We start from the raw sequence: 17,222 nt of genomic DNA on the forward strand, positions 1-17,222 counted from the left end.
TGTGCTAGGAGATTGGGAGGCATATTAGCACTAACTGCTTAGGTTAAGCAGCGCTGCTGATTAGAGCCACCTGATTGGCTCTTCGGCACCACGTGACTACACAGCGTGCACGCGCATTGCCTTCAGCAGCCGTGCACTACACACTGCACTTAAGCAGCACGGGGTTAGGTTTAGGGTTACGGTTTAGGGTTAGGCTTTAGGGTTAGGTGTAGGGTTAGTTTGAGGGTTTAGGGTTAGGTTTAGGGATAGTGTTTAAGGTTAGGTTTAGGGATAGTGTTTAGGGTTAGGTTAAGGGTTAGGTTTATGGTTAGGTTTAGCTAACCCTAAACCTAACCCCATGCTGCTTAAGTGCAGTGTGTAGTGCACGGCTGCTGAAGGCAATGTGCGTGCACGCTGTGCAGTCACGTGGTGCCGAAGAGCCAATCAGGTGGCTCTAATCAGCAGCGCTGCTTAACCTAAGCAGTTAGTGCTAATATGCGATTGGGAGGTGATGCTGCGGCCTCTGATTGGCTGCAGTGGTCACCTGACTTCCTGCCAGCGCTGACAGTGGGAGATGTCACACTCTTCTGTGTAAATACAACCTAATACAGGTACCAAAATGTGTAGCATATAATAGTGAACTGAATCAAGGCTTACACCGGCTTATCCTTCCCTTCCCCATTAGTCAGTTGGATGTCTCCACATTTCATGGCACAGGATGAGATATTTAATATTTATTTTGAAGCGCCATTAATCCCAGGGCATTATACAAATGAGAAAACTTGTGGAAAACAGGCTATAATAGCTTCTTTTTAATGGACACCACATGAAAAGCTGTTGAAAACATCCGACAAAGGCCCAAAGGACACTCTTTAACCTCCATCAGTCTAATGGACCCCAATGGGCATATTTAGCACATATGTCAAGAGTGTTCCCGTCACACATGCTTAACAGAAACATAAATCATGATGTAAATCGGTCTTTATACTGAATGAATGCAATTTAGTCTCACGATTGGTAGCCAGTATACAGCTTTGCACAGAATCGTAAAGGGGTTGTCAATATGTAAACTAGCAATGGCCATTTCCACAGGATGGGCCATTGATAGTACATCAGGAGTCTTCCATCCAGGCCCCTCACCAGTGAGCTGTTTGCTGGGTTGGTGAACTTGTGCATTGAGCTATTTTCTGCAGCTCTGTTCTCACTGTAGTGGCCAGGTTTGGTAATGCATGCCAAACCCCCATTGAAATAAATAGGAACTTTGCCTTTTACACCAAGCCTCACCACTGCAATGAGAACAGAGCTGTATGCTGCTTGCAGATATCAGCTCAGTGCATTGACCTGGTGAATAGCTGATTGGCAGGGATCCTGGGCTGTGGACCCCTGGCAATCTTCTATTGATGGCTTGTCCTAAGGATAGGCCATCAATATGTTACAACTGGACAACCCCTTTAATGTGACCATATGATTGGAGCCTAAGAATATCAGCACCTTTTTTCCTAAAACCTGTTTAATAACCCCGATGTCACAGTAGTGCATTTACAGTGAAAAGCCAGGCTCCAACAATGAGAAGGAACTCGAGGTGCTGTCATCTCAGCTAGTCGGGGCAATAAATAGTAAGATTCATCTTGGAGATAGGTATGAAGTTTGTGAACCATTACTTAGAAATACTAAACATATTTATTGTAATAAACTATAATATTGTGGCGGTGCCTTCCTGAAACCCCAGCATCTCCTCAGGCGAGTCTCTGGAGACCTTGTGTACTAGACCATTTCATCTTGCCAGGCCACAGCGCCAGGTCCATTGAAGTATTCCATATACCTATTCCTGTTACTTGTAGCATCACTATTTGGCTTTTGTGGTTGAATAGGTTGCAATGGGATAAGTCCAGGGGGTCCAGACCTCCATTCACCTGGGATGACAGACCCATCGTCGGGGTTCTCACGGTCCAACAAGTTTGCGGGTGCATATTCTGCCGTGTCATTCCTTCTTAAATAATTATGGAGCAAGCAGCAAGCCATTACAACCAATTCGATTTTGTAGGGTGATAAGTTAATTGTAGTGTGGAAGATTCGGAATCGACTCAATAGAAGACCAAAGGCATTTTCCACCACCCGGTTGGCCCGAAAAAGTCGATAGTTGAATATTTTCTTTTGCTCAGTTATCCCTTTTTGTGGGAAAGGTATCAGTAGGTGTTCATGTAGCGCAAAGGACTCGTCTGTCACAAACACAAAGTTAAGGTTCTCTTTAGTTTCACTGGTTGGGGGTAGATTCAACATGTTCTCCTTTAGTTTATGATAGAAGTGAGTTTGTTCGATGACCCCACCATCAGACATCCTTCCGTTTTTGCCCACATCAATCATAATAAACTCATGTTCAGCATTGACAATGGCCATAAGTACAATACTAAAGAATCCTTTGTAGTTGTAGTAGAAGGACCCGCTGTGTGGAGGGGGGTTTATTCGAACATGTCTCCCACCTAGGGCTCCTCCACAATTCGGGAAGTTCCAGAAGTCTTCAAATTGTTTTGCGACTGCTTTCCATTGTTCAGGTTTTGTAGGAAACTGGAAGAGAACAAAATAAGATTAGGATTCTTCAGGATTATGTTTTTGCACGTGTCCGTATGTATGGAAGATGTATGTGTGAATCTGTTGGTTAGTGTGCTTGGCTGTTGAAGGTTCAACCCACGGACAGAGGTCTCTTCTTGATTCTATTCTGAAACTGAGACTTCGAGGTATCCAGCATACACTTATCCTCCAGCTAGCACAGACTGATTCTTAGGCTGGGTTCACACGGGGCGGATTTGCCGCGGAAGTTCCATGCGGAATTTCGCCGCGGCAAATCCGCGTGCGGCCACTAATCCCAGGATTAGCCAGCCATGTAGACGAGATTTTTCAGAAATCTCGTCCACACGGGGTCGGCAAATCTGCTGCGGCTAAGCCGGCAGAAGCCGCTGCTGCGGTGCGGATTTGCCAACCGCAGCATGTCCATTTTTTTCCGCTGCAGCCGCGCTCTCGGAAGAGCGAGCGGCCGGGCCGCTTTAAAGCCGCTGCGGCTTTTGCCGCGGCAGTTCTCCCGGTGGAAATCTCCCGCTTTTTGCTGCGGCCAAACCGCGAGATTTCTGCCGAGAATCCGCCCTGTGAAAACCCAGCCTTAAAACCATTCCTGAATCATGATGCTAATGGACGTGCGCACTGCATATATATACCTGCCTCGGACCTGCAGGCTCAACTGGTATCCATAGATTGCCTGTCTAGTTGAACACCGCCTGCATTCCTTAACCCCTTTGTGACCAAATGTCGTCTGCATCCACATTTCCAAAGCAATGCATTCTAAGGGCTAATAGTTTTTATGCGGCAGGGATTGGGCTTCCTGTGGCGCTCGGACAGGACCGCTACCTCTTTTTAATTTAACGTTATATATAGAAAAAAATGGGCAGAAATAGTATGAAAGTCAAATTTTCTTTGTTTTCTTCTCTATTTCTAATTCAGTGTAATACATTTGAAAAAATATCCCACTCCTGTGTATAACAATCAGGTCTCTCTCACACAGGCCTGATCGCTATAACCAGGCAGTCGTTCGTAGATGGACAGAACTAACCTACACGCTGTGACGGTCCCCTGAATTCACTGTTTCCAGCATTAATTACCCTGCTGTTAAGGCCTATGTCGACCCAACGATTCTGGCTCTAAGCCTTCTGAGCGAGAATCGTTGGGTGTAAATGTACGGCCAGCATGCAGTTTTTGTTAACAATTTGCTCCTCATTGCCTTTCAGCGGGATACTGCTGATACTATTATCTCCGCTGGTATCCCGCTCGGAGAGCACAGCAGAGGACAGCTGTCTTCTCTATACCCCGCTCGGAGTGCTCAGCTTGTATACCAGCTGAGCGCTCCGAGAAGACAACAGCTGGATGCAGATGATAGCGGTCCCGCTTGTCTTCTGCGTACAGTGTGAGCCTCATTTACACACTTATGCAAAGTGAACGCTCAAAGCGGTCACTCAGACTGCTGTTTGAGCACATTTTGAGCGATCATCTTGCCGTGTAAATGCACACAGCGATTATTGCTCAAAAGATTGCTTTTGAGCGATAATTGTTGTGTCTAAATGGGCCCTCACATGTAATAATAATCTTTATTTATATAGCCCCAACATATCCCACAGCGCTTACAGGACGGGGAACAGAAACTAAACCCTGGTTCCATGTAGTGATCAGCTGATGGAGACAGTGGGGGTGCGGGGCTCCAACGAGCTTACATACTACAAATAATGGGGGGATACAGAAGGTAGAGGGGCTGGAGATGTGTGCGGTATGGCGGGGGAGGGATTATATGTTGTTTGCTATGAGCAAGTCATTGCTATCATTGTATTTCACTGAGGAAGGGGTCACTCTTAGGCCTCATGTCCACGGGCTTAAAATCCGCAACGTTTCTCCCGCACGCGGAACCGCGCCCCATAGGGATGCATTGGACACCCGCAGGTGATTAAATACCTGCGGATGTCATTTTTCCCGTCAGGCGCGGATCCGCGTGCGGGAAAAAAATGGACATGCTCCATTTTCGTGCGGGTCTCCCGCGGGCTTCTATGGAAGCCGTCTGGATTTGCAGGAGACCCGTACCAGAATTAAACTCACCTGCACCGGACCATGCAGTTCTTCCCTTCTTCGTGGCTGGATCTTCTTTCCTCGGCCCGGCGCATCCGCCGGGCCGAAGAAAGAAGATCTGTCGCGAAGAAAGGAAGATCCGCGTCGTCCAGAGCAGGTGAGTTTATTCTTCTTTTTATGCCTCATGTCCGCAGGGCAGGCGGGACCCGCTACGGATTCTACATGAAGAATCCGCGGCGGGCCTGATTTCCCCGTGGACATGAGGCCTCAGGGTTCCCACCACTTGTGTTTTCTTAGGGTTCCCACCACTTGTGTTTCCTTAGGGTTCCCACCACTTGTGTTTCCTTAGGGTTCCCACCACTTGTGTTTCCTTAGGGTTCCCACCACTTGTGTTTTCTTAGGGTTCCCACCACTTGTGTTTTCTCAGGGTTCCCACCACTTGTGTTTTCTCAGGGTTCCCACCACTTGTGTTTTCTCAGGGTTCCCACCACTTGTGTTTTCTCAGGGTTCCCACCACTTGTGTTTTCTCAGGGTTCCCACCACTTGTGTTTTCTCAGGGTTCCCACCACTTGTGTTTTCTCAGGGTTCCCACCACTTGTGTTTTCTCAGGGTTCCCACCACTTGTGTTTTCTCAGGGTTCCCACCACTTGTGTTTTCTCAGGGTTCCCACCACTTGTGTTTTCTCAGGGTTCCCACCACTTGTGTTTCCTCAGGGTTCCCACCACTTGTGTTTCCTCAGGGTTCCCACCACTTGTGTTTCCTTAGGGTTCCCACCACTTGTGTTTTCTCAGGGTTCCCACCACTTGTGTTTTCTCAGGGTTCCCACCACTTGTGTTTTCTCAGGGTTCCCACCACTTGTGTTTTCTCAGGGTTCCCACCACTTGTGTTTCCTTAGGGTTCCCACCACTTGTGTTTTCTTAGGGTTCCCACCACTTGTGTTTTCTCAGGGTTCCCACCACTTGTGTTTTCTCAGGGTTCCCACCACTTGTGTTTTCTCAGGGTTCCCACCACTTGTGTTTTCTCAGGGTTCCCACCACTTGTGTTTTCTTAGGGCTCCCACCACTTGTGTTTTCTTAGGGCTCCCACCACTTGTGTTTTCTTAGGGCTCCCACCACTTGTGTTTTCTTAGGGCTCCCACCACTTGTGTTTTCTTAGGGCTCCCACCACTTGTGTTTTCTTAGGGCTCCCATCACTTGTGTTTTCTTAGGGTTCCCACCACTTGTGTTTTCTCAGGGTTCCCACCACTTGTGTTTCCTTAGGGTTCCCACCACTTGTGTTTTCTTAGGGTTCCCACCACTTGTGTTTTCTTAGGGCTCCCATCACTTGTGTTTTCTTAGGGCTCCCACCACTTGTGTTTTCTTAGGGCTCCCACCACTTGTGTTTTCTCAGGGTTCCCACCACTTGTGTTTTCTTAGGGTTCCCACCACTTGTGTTTTCTTAGGGTTCCCACCACTTGTGTTTTCTCAGGGTTCCCACCACTTGTGTTTTCTTAGGGTTCCCACCACTTGTGTTTCCTTAGGGTTCCCACCACTTGTGTTTCCTTAACGTTGCGTTAACGCTGCATTTTTTTATCTCAGTTGTCACTGGGACTTTCTAACGTTAAACACATCGCAGGTTTGTGCTTTGTGATTTTTGTGCGATGCGGTTCTAACATTAGAAAGTCCCTTTGACAATTGTGTTAAAACACAAGTGCGTGGGAGCCCTCGGGGCTCATTAACACAGGCGTATTGTCATCGCGTATTACGCAGGTGTATTTCCCGTGCGCAACATGCGGTGAATGGGGGCGATAAAACTCTGTAAACTTTCATTCTACCATTCACACCTCCATGTGATCTGCGCAGGGACATCGTATAGATCGCAGCATGCGCTCTCCACGTTTCATTCGCAGCACTTGAGGGGGTGCATAATCAGACGCTACCCCTTCGCAATGACTGCAAGTGGACCGCGTTTAGTACACAGCCTTACCGTGCATGCCTGTGATGTCAGAATCCCTGGCATGCGCAGTGCCAATCGCAGCCCATACATGATCTCTGCCGACAGAGCAAGTGGGCTGCGAGATACTCGCAGCATAGCATGCATACCGCCGTGTGAATGAGCCCTTGGGTTAGGTTCACACGGGGATTTTTCCCATGCGAGTTTTGTGCGTTCCGAGATGCAGATGGTTCGCATAGAAATAGACCCCGTTGTTCTCACTGGGTCTACGCCCATGCATGAGATGCTGCGGGATGGAAAATGCAGCACGTCCGGCTTTTCTGCAAGATCACAGAAGATGCTATGGGATATGCGACGCGGGTATGTTCAGCTGTGCGATGCGGGTATGTTCAGCTGTGCGATGCGGGTATGTTCAGCTACGCGATGCGGGTATGTTCAGCTACGCGATGCGGGTATGTTCAGCTACGCGATGCGGGTATGTTCAGCTACGCGATGCGGGTATGTTCAGCTGTGCGATGCGGGTATGTTCAGCTGTGCGATGCGGGTATGTTCAGCTACGCGATGCGGGTATGTTCAGCTGTGCGATGCGGGTATGTTCAGCTGTGCGATGCGGGTATGTTCAGCTGTGCGATGCGGGTATGTTCAGCTGTGCGATGCGGGTATGTTCAGCTGTGCGATGCGGGTATGTTCAGCTGTGCGATGCGGGTATGTTCAGCTGTGCGATGCGGGTATGTTCAGCTGTGCGATGCGGGTATGTTCAGCTACGCGATGCGGGTATGTTCAGCTATGCGATGCGGGTATGTTCAGCTACGCGATGCGGGTATGTTCAGCTACGCGATGCGGGTATGTTCAGCTACGTGATGCGGGTATGTTCAGCTATGTGATGCGGGTATGTTCAGCTATGCGATGCGGGTATGTTCAGCTATGCCATGCGGGTATGTTCAGCTATGCCATGCGGGTATGTTCAGCTATGCCATGCGGGTATGTTCAGCTACGCGATGCGGGTATGTTCAGCTACGCGATGCGGGTATGTTCAGCTACGCGATGCGGGTATGTTCAGCTACGCGATGCGGGTATGTTCAGCTACGCGATGCGGGTATGTTCAGCTACGCGATGCGGGTATGTTCAGCTACGCGATGCGGGTATGTTCAGCTACGCGATGCGGGTATGTTCAGCTATGCCATGCGGGTATGTTCAGCTATGTGATGCGGGTATGTTCAGCTATGCGATGCGGGTATGTTCAGCTATGCGATGCGGGTATGTTCAGCTATGCGGGTACTTTCAGCTATATGATGCGGTTTTATTGCATTCGTACAAGTGTGATTTCGGCCTGAGTTTCTCGGACTGGTATCGCACTCCTATGTGGATCCGGCCTTGAGGCTTATTCACCGAGTGGTATTCTGGCGCACGTTTTATGTGACCTGCACAAACGTCACCTGAATATGAAGTCCCTTCTTTTGAACGGTTTCATTCACACAAGTGATTTCTTTTTCTCAGAAGCGATTTGTCAATCGTAAACACCTGCGATCGGTACGAGCGCCCGAGAGCGCAATTATTACAGAAGCAATGCGACTTTTAATCAAAAACACTGCATCACCATGAAAATCGCATGTTGGCAAGCGCAATATCTCGGCCCAATATTGCGCTCGCCGTATGAATGTAGCCGCAGGGTATGTGATGGGTATGTGATGGGTATGTGATGGGTATGTGATGGGCATGTGATGGGTATGTGGTGCGCACTATGATGAAGTCAGACGGTTCAGAGCCAAATCTTGTTTGAGTGGATGAATTTTGCGCTTGCTGTAATCACGCATGATATTTGTATTGTGGCCATCTAGCCATGTGTAGACCTCCACTGTCAAATATCACATATCGGATGAGAGCAGAGCCTAGGCTCACTCGCACGGGCATATATGGCCCGCATATTGCGCGGTGCTAAAAGCCCATTCCTATTTTATTGCGTAATACCGATTTGGCTTTGGGGATTTAGCATACGCAGCAAATACTCATGTTACATGCGTACCTGCTGTGTACATGCTTAAAAAATATGCAGGCCTCAAGCACATGTGCAGCCGGCCTAAGGGGATTTTAATTTTAGAATCTGCAATCGGCGTCCACGCGGACTTTGTGGCAATATGCAGGCATTGAAAGGCATGAAGTTTTGATTTTTTTTCCCCTTCACACGGATACAAATTGTGTATTTTGCAAGTTGGAAAAAAAAAAGTAAATCGCTGCATGTTGTATTTTGCGCACGAACAAGCTCCATTGAAGTTAATGGAGGTGTCTGACCTGCAGCCCGTATACAATTAACATTGTGTATGTACTGCGGGTACCTGCGCCATCGCTAGGGAACGGCATACAAGAAAAAACCTGTACTGCGCATGACCGCCAGCGAGCCTAGGCAGCTAGACCCAATTCAGGTTCGTGCCATACGCAGGGTCACCTGCCGGGCTCACAGACGGAATCTGTCGCAATTAGGTAGCGCCGCCTGTATACCTCTGCTCTGTTCTAGGTACAAATGGTGAAAATACATATGTGAAGGCAGTGTTGGACCAGGGAGCCTGTGGCCCCCCTATACAAGTCATTGTGGGTGTCCACACTGTACAGCTACATACAAATATCGGATCCTATTCATATACTTCAATAGACAGGGGGCTGCACTTGCGTGTGGCCCTATCTCCACTAAGATGTATGGCCAATGCAGTGGGCAGGAATTGGTAGATGTTCCCACAGTATGTGCACAGCTCATGTGGGGTTGGGGGTCCACCCTGGCTCATGGCCCATCGGGGGACTTACCTGTTCCCCTGTGGACCAGTCCGAGCGTACATGAAGGACTTCTCTAATCCGCCTTTCTGTGAACTGGGACCTTACAAACCTCATACATGACGAAATTGTGATGGAGAAGTGGGGCGACAACGAACCTGTAAGTACCGTCCTTTAAGCATCTGGACAATGGCGTTGCAGGTCTCTGGGATGATGACGCCGAGTGCCTGCGGTGAGATTGCAGTCGAAAATTTGAGGTCTTCAAAGGATCTGCCAGTAGCCAGGAAGCGCAAGGTGGCCACCAGCCTCTGTTCAGCGGAGATGGACTTTCTCATACAGGTGTCCTGCTTCTGAATGAGTGGAGTGACGACACGCAGGAGGTAGTTAAAGGTGGCATCCGACATCCGTAAGAAGTCCCTGAAGTCGTTGGGGTTGTTGTCTTTGATCTCTGGGCAAAGTGTGGAATTGGAGGAGCAGTCTCGGCTCTGCAGGAAATCTTTGCTCCAGTACGCCCTCTTCTTCCGTTTTTTCTTCTTCTTCTGCATGCAGTGATGGATCATAGCAATGGCAATCGCCGCCCTAGCCCTGCGCTTGTTGACAAGGCTCATACTGATCTCAGCAATGTGCTACTTCCACAACACAATGAGGCGGGAGGGGGAGGCAGAGCTGAGGTCACTTCCTGTCCTGGAAGTCTCATGTGAAGGGATCTCCTCCAGGCAGGCTCTGATGTCTGGAGCTCTCGGGGATCCTGCTGGCAAAGTTCTAGAGATCTCCATCCTCACGAGCCTGCAGGCTACAATGTCTCCTCTCGAGCTTTATGTCATCTAGAACTTTGTACCTACAACATCACTAAAGACGTTGCTGGTATTAATGAGCTACTGACCCTTCATCAGCTGCCCGGCGAGGATGGTGAGACCATCAGTGGAACGCTCTATGAAAGAGACCGTCTTATGCTTTGGGCTGTCATTGTCCTCATGGAGTCTCTGAGGTGGCAGTGCTTCATTTACCGACACAGGAATACAAGGGGCGGATACTCAGGGAATCTTGGAATCCAGAATCAAACCGGCAACCTAAGGATGTCTGACAGCCCCCTACGCTACCAAATGAGCTACTACAGCCACCGCCAGCTTACATGCTCTTCTGCTTCTCTTGCCAGAGGGCCACACCAGCCTTAGGGCCCCTTCCCATGAGGGTATAGAGCATACGCAGAAAAGAGTGATGGGAATGAACCCTTTTAAATCAATGGGTTCTGCACTCTGTATTGCGCACACAAGTACGGTCATGTGACAGAGCCCGTATGGCTGTGTTATAGGGCTGATGGGAATGGGAAGCTAAGGGCTCGTTCACATGAGCGGATTATCCTCACAATACGCAGTGAATAGAACACACTGATTTTGATGCGTTTATTCATAGGAGCGTATTTTTTTCACGCGATGTGCGATTGTGCGATAAAATATGCGGCATGGTACACCGCAATAGGGCATTGAAGTGAATGGGTGGGCGCTAGTGCGCAGGGAATACAGAGGACACCTGCGTATTCCCTGCATGTTTGCTCACTATCTCAATGAGCAGGTGTGCATAAATACGCAGTGTATTGGGGCGCATAAACACAGCAGCAAACTAAGAAAGCGGGCGGAAGCAACGTATTGTACACAAATATGCAGCATGACCAAAATGTAAGTACACCCATGTGAACGAGCCCTGATTGTGACCCCCATAGTGGTGACAGGAAGTCACCCCATGTATGCCTTAGGGTCTAGTAAATATAATCAAACGGCAGTCTGCAATATATTGCTCTTAAGCTGTTTCAACACGACATCTCCTAGCACGCCCTGAAAACATGCGGCGGCAGGTGTTGCAGGTTTGCCACATTTTGGACAACACGGAGTTAAAGGGACCCTCCTGTTTCAGCACAAAATTCTGTTCTGCAACAAGGAGGGGGGAGGAGGCCTTGGTGTTCTCTGCTATCCCTCTGGTTCCAAGACCCATTCTCGGCAGTCCAAAATACTTGCAGTAAGTTTATTCCTAAGGGCTCATTCACACGGGGACCGACACGTGTAAGAGACCCCTAGTGATTAGAACCGACGGTTTCCTAAGGAAACGCCCAGATGGAGGAATTTTAGACGCTCAAAAAACATGCACCTAAAAAGATAGGACATGCGTGACTGAAATGTGCGCAACTAGAGTCTGCGCTGCATGAAAACATAGGACCTGAGCTATCTTTGTTGCGTGATGCGCAGGAGTTTCCATAAACTCCTATGGGAGCTGGATGGCGAGGGGGGAGGAAGAGTAGCTAAACATTTCCATTGTTCAGCTTGAACTTCTAAACAATGGGAATGGGAGGTGAAGGGGGAAGGGAGTGCTGCCTCGCACATTTTAAATGGCCCGCTGTAAGCTGCTGCTAGTCCCCGCGGGGATGGGAGGGATTCTGCAGGGGTTCCCTTCATCTCGACAAGGCTGAAGAAATTTCCCTGCAGTGGGGAGAGCGAGATGGAGATGAGGGAAGTCTCCGGGGAACCCCCTCCATCTCAGCACAATACTGGCATTCCCCTGCAGGGGAGAATAATAGATTCTCCAGCAGGGGGGAGAGAGAGGGTAGGGTTAGTGGGTGTTTCGCTCTCGGGGAAGCCCTGCAGTCTCACCCCCTCTCTCCCTGCTACAGGAATCCGTCGTTCCCCCTGCAGGGAAATTCCTTCTGCTGCTGGGGAATCCCTTATTCTCCCCTGCAGCAGAATGCCGGTATCGCGCTGAGATGAATGGAGTCCTCATGGACAAAGGGGGTTCCCTGGGGACTCCCTTCATGTCACTGCAGGGGAATTCCTCCAACTCAGCTGCTGTGATAAAGGAAGTCCCCAGCAATAAAGGAAAGCCCCATGGGGTTTTCCTTCATTTTCCTCTCTCTCCCCTCTCAGAGAAGCAGCTCCCAATCGTGTGCATGGCCAATTTCACTGCTAACTACGCCAGTTAAACACAATTTTTTTTTGCATGGCTAATGTGAAAGAGGCCTAATGCCCATGCTACGCTGCTCTGTGATTGGCCAGTTCTGATCACGGGAGCAGCTCTGGACAATCAGAGAACAAGTATAGTGCATTGGTGGTCTAAGAGCTCGTCACCAAGGTTTTGATCTTAGATCCACAAAAGTGGATCTAAGATCAAGTAGAAGAAAACATTGCGCCAACTTAGGGTGACCGCCCACGACAGTTTTTTTTCACTGCGAAATGCGCAGCGTTTTTTTTTCTGCAGGGGTCTACAGGACTTGTAATGTTAAATTCGCGACCGTGCAAAAACGCGATTTTGCAGTAATTTGCGATTTTGCGCGATCGCTATTTTAACATTCCAAGTCCCGTAGACCCCTGCAGAAAAAAAAATGCTGCGAATTTCGCAGTGAAAAAAAAACCTGTAGTGCGTAGCCATCCTTAGATTAAGATTTTCAAATCAAGTTAATTTGTTCTGCGATGGCCTGGTGGTCTGAGGGTTGCGCGACCCATCGTGAACGGACACAACAAAGACCTAGCACAGGCAGACCGGAGGGACGGCAGAGAACTGCAGGTAATATACCCCTTTCCCACAGAATTGTGTCCCAGAACCAGAGACTCGTTTCAAGGACTTTGGGTGTCCCTATATTACTGTATGTTATCTGATCAGTGCATCTTTAGAGCTTACCACCCGGAGAGGAGGGTTTACCACCCGCAGTCCTTTCACAGTGTAATTCACCATCAGGTTCTTCCCTCTGTGTTTGTTAAGAATGGAGCAGGACTTAAGTAGTAGTCGTGGCCGAGTGGTTAAGGCGATGGACTAGAAATCCATTGGGGTCTCCCCGCGCAGGTTCAAATCCTGCCGACTACGTCAGTCTTAATTTTAGCTTTATGTTTACAGACGGCGGCCTCCAAACTGTTCTGTACTTGCAAAAATCCTTCAGGCTGCTGCCTGTCCACGGGCGTTGTGAGGAGCCGGAGCCAGCTGACAGAACTCCGTGGTGAGCCTATCTCCATGGCGACATGCTGCGATTTGGTATGATTCTCAGCTTATGGACAGGGGGGCTGTGCTTTATATAGCAACACTATGGAAAGCGTTCACCACGACCGGATTATCGCGGTGGGGAACGTAGTGAAAATTCGCCCGTGGACAGGCGCCCTTGGAAGCGCTTTCACATGAACCAAAATGATCAATACGGCCGCGTGTAACATACCTTTGGGCTCATTCACACAAGAGGAAGCACGTTGTGGTCTGAGAACACGCAGTGTGTGCATGAACCAAAATCGCCTATTTCCTGCGTATTTCGGCCCTTATGCGCTTTTTCATTTGCTCGCATAAATAGACAACGCATTCTTTTAATATACTAATATGAAGTGACTCCGTATGCTTCATGATTAGTCACTGCCTATTTGTGCTGCACCCCAAAATAGGACACTGGTCTGAATACCCCAATGTAGGTCAATGGGCATTCAGCACAGAGTATTATGCTGCACAAATATGTATATTTCTCGAGGTGTTCTAAATCCTCGCCAGCAGGTTACGTTGGTGGATTACAGCCGCTTTCACATGGTCACATGAGTGACAAAATTGCGCGATTTTGCTGCGTGAATAAATGCAGGTATGTGAAGTCCGCGCTTTTAAACCGCTTCCTGCACTTTTGTGAGGTTTTCTTTGATGCTATCTTGCGAGGAAAACAAAACAAAGCAGAGATGGGGCGGGAACTCAGTTCCTGCTCCTGGCTCTTCCATCAACCCCCCCCCCCCCCTCCCGCAGATGAGGACGACATATATCGGCTCGGCGTGAAAACCAAGCTGATATACGTTCATGTGAATGCAGCCTAACAAAGATAGGACATACGAGGAGAAGCTTGTGAGAAAAGACACATCTCCGGTGCGGGCATCCATAGGCTCCTATGGGAGCTGGGTAATACGCACCTTGGATTGTGTGAACAGGCTTATTCAAAGAGCTGAAATTCAGCCATTTCCGTGATCTTTAGGCGTGATCTATTCCCGCACCTATACTGCGCGCCCGCAGCGCTCGTGTGAACAAGCCCTTACAGACAGATGAATCATTGTCTTATTCGCTCGCTGAATTACTCAGTTCTCATTTACTATACAAGCGAATGAGAACGACTAAATGAGCCAATGATGATGTTCATGCTTGCATCTAATAAACAGTAAGCTAATCAGTTATTGTTCATCGTTTGATCGCTGGCTGCGTTTACACATTTGTCCCTTTTAGCTTATTGTAAAATATAATGGAAAATAACTTTCATTTCCAAAAAGTTTGCTTTTGTGGTCAGAACATCGATAACTAAAAATGTATCATTTTGAATTTTGAATGTTTCACGGACATAGACAGTGAGAAAAGACATTGCATACAATCATGAGCCAAAGTGATTATACAATGCAGAGTATGTCCATACAGGTCACAATTAATGAAAATGTCTGGTTCTTTTCAGTGGACGATTGTGTACTTGGTCACTTTGACGTACCAGCCCCAGATGTAGTCCATCATAGTCTTGTTGTATTGTGTTAGGTGCATTGTTCAGACACTATCTTTTGCTTCTGTGTCTGGCAAATATGGGCATTGTCTTATTCTCTCTGTTCCCTGAGCATATATTCACTCTCTCCCAGCACTCCTAGGGTTAATAGCTTCTGGTCTCCTGTTCAACTGATGCTCCTTTACTAATCCCCATCCTATATAGCTACCCTGGGCCTTTCAGACCTTGCTGCAGTGTTGTTGAGAGTTTGTCCCCTTCACTTCATGTCCAGCCGCTGCTTCGGCAGTTACCTTGCTATCTTGCGTTCTGCTTGTGTTCTTGTTGTCCCAGAACCAGAGACTCGTTTCAAGGACTTTGGGTGTCCCTATATTACTGTATGTTATCTGATCAGTGCATCTTTAGAGCTTACCACCCGGAGAGGAGGGTTTACCACCCGCAGTCCTTTCACAGTGTAATTCACCATCAGGTTCTTCCCTCTGTGTTTGTTAAGAATGGAGCAGGACTTAAGTAGTAGTCGTGGCCGAGTGGTTAAGGCGATGGACTAGAAATCCATTGGGGTCTCCCCGCGCAGGTTCAAATCCTGCCGACTACGTCAGTCTTAATTTTAGCTTTATGTTTACAGACGGCGGCCTCCAAACTGTTCTGTACTTGCAAAAATCCTTCAGGCTGCTGCCTGTCCACGGGCGTTGTGAGGAGCCGGAGCCAGCTGACAGAACTCCGTGGTGAGCCTATCTCCATGGCGACATGCTCCGATTTGCTGTCCGCGAGTGGAGAATCGGTATGATTCTCAGCTTATGGACAGGGGGGCTGTGCTTTATATAGCAACACTATGGAAAGCGTTCACCACGACCGGATTATCGCGGTGGGGAACGTAGTGAAAATTCGCCCGTGGACAGGCGCCCTTGGAAGCGCTTTCACATGAACCAAAATGATCAATACGGCCGCGTGTAAGATACCTCTGGGCTCATTCACACAAGAGGAAGCACATTGTGGTCTGAGAACACGCAGTGTGTGCATGAACCAAAATCGCCTATTTGCTGCGTATTTCGGCCCTTATGCACTTTTTCATTTGCTCGCATAAATAGACAAGAAAACACATCTTGCGTTCTGCTTGTGTTCTTGTTGTTTGTTTGTGTCCTCTGTGGTCTGTTATTCCCGTTTTCTGCTTCTCTGTTTATCCTTGTCAGCTCATTCCTTCTTTGTTTCTGTAGGTTCTATAGGTGCTCTTGCCTGCCAGGGTAAGTCAGCGCCTACAGGAAGACCGTGGGGTCGTCCTGTATGCGGACAAGTTCTCCAGTAATAGGCAGGGGTTTCCCTCTCCTGGTAATCAGTTCAGGGCAAGATACCTTCCTAATTTCCATCTGTATATGGGGCTGTTCATCTGGTATCTTACCGCCCACACTGGGGTTGGCTGTCAGCCGTGCTGGATCTGATCTCCACCTACCTGGTAGGTTGACACAGTGGTTCCACATCCACAGTCCTTATATTGTCCTTGATAGCAATGCTTAAACTGTTGCATATCTTGGTGGAACCTTTCTCCTTGTTCCTCGGAGTATGTTCGTATGTTCTGCTTGAATGTATGTAGATGAGAATCCAGGATATGAACCTTGAGTGGTATTTCTTCACCATCATTTCCACCAACTCCACATAATTGTTGCTTTGCGATTTCCCAAGAACCCCTAAACCACGGCAACAAAACTGTTCCAAGCTGCCTTCTGTACTTCTGTGAGCAGGTCAGGAAATGTCAGACATTCTATGATCCTCTCAATTTGTGGTCCCACAAAGATGCCAGCTTTTTACCTTTGCCTCAGCCAGCTTTGGTAAGAGGTTTAGTAGATATTTCATCGCTGCAGATTCTCTAGAGCTGTCACAAACTGTTTCATAAGCCTGAGTTTTATGTGAAGAGGTGGCACCAGAATCATTTTGGGATCTACTGGAGGTTCCCACTTGACGTTACTTCGTCCAACAGTGAAGTCAATATGTTCAGACCAGTCTTGTCTATGGTAGTGTTCAGTTTTGGCTCTGCTACCCCCCCCCCCCCCCCAAAAAAAAAAAAGATAACAGGAAAACTTTGTGAAACCACCTTGAAGACCCATTAGGAAAGCAACCATCTTGAAGTCTCCAATTACCTCCCAACCATACTGATCATATTTCAGAACTTGCAACAGGAATTTCACACAACTGTACTCCTTGAGATGTGCAGAGTGAGCCACTGCAAGGGATGGAAGTTGATTTCCATTGTGCCGCAGAACTGCTTTCAGGCTCTTGGAAGAACTGTTGATGAAAAAGTGCCGATCCTGTGCGTTACAAGGTATTCCAATTTCACTGTATAGACCGGTCACGTCATGGCAGTAACATAGTCCATCTTGAAGGGTAAAGAAGGTTGAAAACATTTGATGACGTTGTCTTTGACTTGTAACTTGGATGCTATCATCCAGAAGGTTCCCCTAATTTAGCCTGGATGTCA

The 17,222-nt window shown here is 48.3% G+C and overlaps 1 protein-coding gene and 2 non-coding genes across 3 annotated transcripts; 2 read left to right on the top strand and 1 right to left on the bottom strand.

Annotated features, from left to right (window-relative positions):
• Positions 1 to 776: 776 nt before the first annotated feature.
• LOC136619015 (putative nuclease HARBI1) lies at positions 777 to 9,940 on the bottom strand. The gene is made up of 2 exons (XM_066594372.1): positions 9,435 to 9,940; positions 777 to 2,544 (listed from the first exon to the last, which is right to left on the bottom strand). Exons 1-2 carry the CDS (start codon positions 9,882 to 9,884, stop codon positions 1,744 to 1,746), a joined length of 1,251 nt encoding a protein of 416 aa, XP_066450469.1. The 5' UTR covers positions 9,885 to 9,940; the 3' UTR covers positions 777 to 1,743.
• Positions 9,941 to 13,040: 3,100 nt separating this feature from the next.
• Positions 13,041 to 13,122, top strand: TRNAS-AGA (transfer RNA serine (anticodon AGA)). The gene has a single exon. It is a non-coding gene; the product is annotated as a tRNA-Ser (tRNA).
• Positions 13,123 to 15,265: 2,143 nt separating this feature from the next.
• On the top strand, positions 15,266 to 15,347 carry TRNAS-AGA (transfer RNA serine (anticodon AGA)). Its single transcript has one exon. It is a non-coding gene; the product is annotated as a tRNA-Ser (tRNA).
• The last annotated feature ends 1,875 nt before the right edge of the window (positions 15,348 to 17,222 follow it).

This window comes from Eleutherodactylus coqui, chromosome 1 (assembly GCF_035609145.1).
Source record: "Eleutherodactylus coqui strain aEleCoq1 chromosome 1, aEleCoq1.hap1, whole genome shotgun sequence".
In the NCBI taxonomy this organism is placed as follows: Eukaryota; Metazoa; Chordata; class Amphibia; order Anura; family Eleutherodactylidae; genus Eleutherodactylus; species Eleutherodactylus coqui.

Coding starts and splice junctions, on each gene's coding strand:
- LOC136619015 (XM_066594372.1), bottom strand. CDS start 9,884: ATGAGCCTTGTCAACAAGCGCAGGGCTAGGGCGGCGATTGCCATTGCT. Junction 2,545..9,434: donor TTAAAGGACGGTACTTACAG/GTTCGTTGTCGC, acceptor GTTCTCTTCCAG/TTTCCTACAAAACCTGAACA.